Source organism: Neodiprion fabricii, chromosome 3, assembly GCF_021155785.1.
Source record: "Neodiprion fabricii isolate iyNeoFabr1 chromosome 3, iyNeoFabr1.1, whole genome shotgun sequence".
Classification (NCBI taxonomy): domain Eukaryota; kingdom Metazoa; phylum Arthropoda; class Insecta; order Hymenoptera; family Diprionidae; genus Neodiprion; species Neodiprion fabricii.
In genome coordinates this window covers 35,131,978-35,136,638 of record NC_060241.1, presented here as the reverse complement: position 1 = coordinate 35,136,638, position 4,661 = coordinate 35,131,978, and the positions used below count along the sequence as shown (strand labels likewise).

Here is a 4,661-nt window from a genome sequence, read left to right as displayed (position 1 = left end):
AAGAAAAATATACATTTATAAGTAATACGTAAGGTATGTAATAATTAGTAGAGTCGCGTTAGAGTTAAATATATTTAAAAAATTTCAACAAATTATTAATATTATGATCGCGGATGAATCGAAAATGCGGTAATAGTCGGTGACAATACGACACAGCATATAGCAAAAATGCAAACTAAGCACCATTCAACTTTCAAGAAATTCGAACTCCTCTAGCTACTGAATTTGATCAATTGAAACTATGATGCTATTCGAAAAGCTAAATTAAATAACAGAACCTACATTAAATTTATCGATAATTGTTGAGAAAATTCTACGTTTTTGAAAATATTAATGGAGAGTCAGTGAGTAAAACAAAAAATGAGTTACGCATATGGTAAATGAAACCCATCCACAGTTAATAATACGAGATGATAAACGGCTAAAATTTTTCTTTCACACTTTTAGGTGTAACTTGAGTTGCCTAATGTTACGTGCATCAAAAGTAAATATGTCGAATAAAAAGTTGATATGAAATATTTATTTTCACCCGCGATATAACTGTGATGACAAACTATAAAAGCTTGTAAGGAAAATGATTATTTGTATAAGTTTAATGAATAAATATATGTGAATAAAGCTTTGCGGGAGAATAAATTCTTCGAAACTAAAAAAGAATCCAAGTAATTCGTACAGTTGACACAGTAAACTGTAAAAACAAATTAGTTTGTGGTACGTACGTGATGAAACTCAAAAGGATCATGACTCTGATAATAATTCAGTAATGAAGAAGTTGTTTTCAATATCCGAAATCAACTAACTCGCATGCTAGGCGGAGGTAGGTCAGAAGGAAATTTAGGTAAATATACAGAGATAAAAGAAACATTTTTTATTCCTATCCCATTGCTGATAAGAGTTTATTTGCCATCTACCAACACTTTACACGAGTACACAAACTGTCTACTACAGTTTTTTATTTTAGTATTGGAATACATTAATACTAATATTAGGCGTAGACTGCATATTTACGCGGGTTTGATCATGTTAGTAATATTTGTTTTGTATAGGTATTAAGTAAATGCAAGTTAAGAAACTTATGCCGAGCTGAAAATACAGAATACGGAATTTCGATATTTTTTAAGAACAGACAACTAAAGTTATGCTAGGCGTAAAAAAAATTGGCTTTTAAATAGACACTAGTATACTCGATAGTGCAAAATGCTGCCCTTTATCTTCACCTGTTCTTTGAGCATTTACATACCTCTAATGAATAATAATTGCGATTAGCAATTCAATTACAGTGCATATATATATAAGATGCTATGCATATTACACATACCCAACTTTATATAAAACAGAGTTAGAATTTCGATACAAAATAACATGGTTCAACGGTGAATAATTATTCTTTTTTTTTTCCGATTTGCTTTATACAATTTCAGTGCAACCTGCTACAGTAAGCTTACAGCTTTGCCGGTGTTTGATCTCTCCTTCTCGTTGCAATTGTAGACCCTCTGTCTAGTCACTGCTCCAGAACGGAGTTGGCCTCAGCGCGTTCTTCTTCCAGCTCCTTGGCTGTTGCATTCAACTTGGCCCTTGCAAATTCGTTGATTGGCAGACCCTGGTATTTGGTATTAAATACGATATTAAATACAGGGATTTGAAGATAAAGCTACTACAAATATTTTCCATCCCACTTACCTGAACAATCTTGAACTGATGATCCTTAATCGTGACTGGGAATGAAAACACTATGTCCTTAGGAATACCGTAGCTTCCATCGGATACGACACCCATGCTGACCCATTTTCCAGGCCGTGTACCAATCCACCAATCTCTCATGTGGTCTCCGGCAGCCTTGGCAGCTGACATAGCTGAAGACATTTTCCGGGCAGCTATAACGGCTGCTCCGCGTTTTTGGATTTTCTCCACAAACTCTCCGTTTAACCAGGCATCGTCATTAACTGCTTCGGGAACTGGTTTCGCTCCAGTTGGAAGGTGAACCAAAGCATGATGCGCATCAGGATATTGGGTGGAGCTGTGATTTCCCCAGATAATTACATTCTGGACGCGATCAACCTATTTGAAATGAAAAGAAGGGTAGAAGATATTAGAAAAGACCAAGAGACAGCTTAATAGCGAAAAAATGAGGAAACTGTTGGATCTACATTTATATTTTCTACTAATATCGTTTGAATTAGGAATTAGTGACAAAATACAGTGCCAACTACATCTCAGAAGCACGAGGAAATCATTGATAAATAAATCAACTATGATTTATTCACCTGTACAGCCAAGCGAGCAGCTAGGGCAGCCTGGGCCCTGTTTTGGTCCAACCGGGTCATAGCTGTGAAGTTTTCCTTTGGAATTGAAGGCGCATAGTGCGAGCAAATTAGAGCATTGGTATTTGCCGGATTGCCAACAACCAATACTTTGACGTCTTTTCGTGCAAATTTATCCAGTGCCTCTCCTTGTACTTTGAAGATTTTCACATTAGCTGATAACAGATCCTTGCGCTCCATGCCCTGTTTCCTTGGCATTGCGCCAACAAGGAAAGCTGCTGCTGCATCTTTAAATGCTACTGCTGGGTCAGCCGTGGGCGTTACTTCTGCAAAGTGAATGATATTCAAAAATGAGTAAATAATCAGTTTGTCACTGTTTATGGCAACTCAAGAGTTGGTAACTAAATATTGTCCAATTATTGGATATATTATGCAACAGCCAATATTTAGAGGCCACCTAGATATTTTGGCTGCTTGCCATGCTCACCTGAACTTGAAGAACTTGAGGATGAAAAATAGAGACGGTAGTATTCAGATGAATTTTATTGATGAGAATCGATGTATTTTTAGATGCTTGAATGTAAATTTTACACTACAGAAAATGGAAATTTCATAATAAAGTTATGTTCAGACATTTGATGAAAACCGTACATTGTAAAGGACTATTTTAGTCTTTCAACTGATGGACAATAATAATTTTAAAATGAGAACAATACCTACAGATTTTGTAGAGGTTCAACTAAGTAGGTATATGCACAAGCTCATTGGCAAGCATGAGACACAAAATTGCTGTATTTATAAACAACCTAATTTTACTCGGCTGGAAATATCTTTCTAGTTATATAACTTAACAATATATTTTAAGCTTTAAGTAGATATGTATTTAGTATTGAAACAGGAATTCAAGTTCAATTCCCTGCTTCTAAGAAGAGGTCATCTTTGATTTTTCAGGTCGGTCATGTAATGGTACACAGTTGTTGAGTAACAAATGACTAACTGATGACAACTTGCAAAAACTGTTTTTCAGTACTAGACAATTAATATGGCATACTATGTACCAATAATACAAAAAGAAATTGAAGATTCATAATGCATAAATTTTACCCCTGAGAAGGTTGAGTGCCAGATCATCCAGCTCCATAACGACGCCTTGAAGTACCTCCATCATTGGTGGAATATCCAGGAGTCTCAAGTTAATGGGCTGCTCGGGTCCAAAAACTGAACCAGCTGCCAATTGGTACAGCAAGGAATACGCAATTTGACCTGCAGCCCCGGTGACGACGACATTTATTGGTTCAGCCTGAAATTGTGGACAATAATCGTAAAAATTGTAAAGGATGAGAAAAAGCCTGACTACAACAACTAGAATGGATGTGGGATAATTTTCATAGTTTTATTTATAAATTTTCATTCATATATTTATGTACAAATCATATCAGTCATGTGACATGCATTTTGGGCACAAAAGTGTCATCCTTTGGTACATTGTAAATTACTGAAACATTGCAAATATACTTGACGAATATAAAATTTATTAGCTTACATCGGGATTAACTATGTAAAAATTATCGACTAAGTTTGTCAAGTGTTTACAATATTGTGCAATATCTGTTGGTAGAGCACTTTTTTAAAAAGATTAAACTCTAGATTGTCTTATCAATTATATAACAGGTTTAATCTCCTGCTGGAATGATAAGCTGTTGTTACTTAATTAGTATATGCGTAAATATTCAGACACAGTTGGGGCCAAAAGTTCATTGGGAATAAAAGTGTTTTTTAAACCAATGAAATTTGATAATACTAGAGGGAGCAAACGAAGCACAGTATATTTTGATTAATCTAACAAAGACCACTTTTGAGAGGGAGTTTTACCTGTAAGAAATAGGTTGCATCGTAGCAAATTCATCAAAATTGAGGGAAATTAATTAACATATTCCTGAAATTGACCATAATACTCATTGACAGTGCAATCAATAACAATCACTCACGTCATAACATAGTTTTACATAGTTGATACACGAAGGTCATATGTAGGTTAATAGACCGCTATATCGTAATGTAATACTAAAATTCAATAACCCAGGCTACTTGATTTGTAAAAAAAAAAAAAAAAAATCGATTGAAAAATAGCAATTAGTCTTACCATTTTAAATGCAGGACGCGAATGGAAACACTTGCGAGTAAAAAAATGTATCAAGAGTAGATATGAATTTTTCACGACTTTCAAGTAAATGCAAGGAGTAGATCACAGAACGAATGAGAACGAACAAGCTTCGCTTCAACTACTGATAAACTGAGAGGCTGAAGTCCACTGTTCGATCTTTATTAGCTTAACACGTAACCCACGTAACCAATGACGAGATAGCGTTGAATGTGTTAAGCTCAATCCACGTCAAAGCC

The 4,661-nt window shown here is 35.1% G+C and overlaps 1 protein-coding gene across 1 annotated transcript; it reads right to left on the bottom strand.

The window, feature by feature from the left end:
- Positions 1-1,399: 1,399 nt before the first annotated feature.
- Positions 1,400-4,661, bottom strand: LOC124177461 (malate dehydrogenase, cytoplasmic). The gene is made up of 5 exons (XM_046559845.1): positions 4,405-4,661; positions 3,366-3,561; positions 2,265-2,587; positions 1,681-2,058; positions 1,400-1,600 (listed from the first exon to the last, which is right to left on the bottom strand). Exons 1-5 carry the CDS (start codon positions 4,405-4,407, stop codon positions 1,502-1,504), a joined length of 999 nt encoding a protein of 332 aa, XP_046415801.1. The 5' UTR covers positions 4,408-4,661; the 3' UTR covers positions 1,400-1,501.

What these genes read in the sequence shown, in the direction of transcription:
- LOC124177461 (XM_046559845.1), bottom strand. An exon ending in CTGCTCGCTTGGCTGTACAG is followed by an intron (nt 2,059 to 2,264) that starts GTGAATAAATCA and finishes CATTTCAAATAG; the next exon opens with GTTGATCGCGTCCAGAATGT. An exon ending in ATCAGTTCAAGATTGTTCAG is followed by an intron (nt 1,601 to 1,680) that starts GTAAGTGGGATG and finishes ACCAAATACCAG; the next exon opens with GGTCTGCCAATCAACGAATT.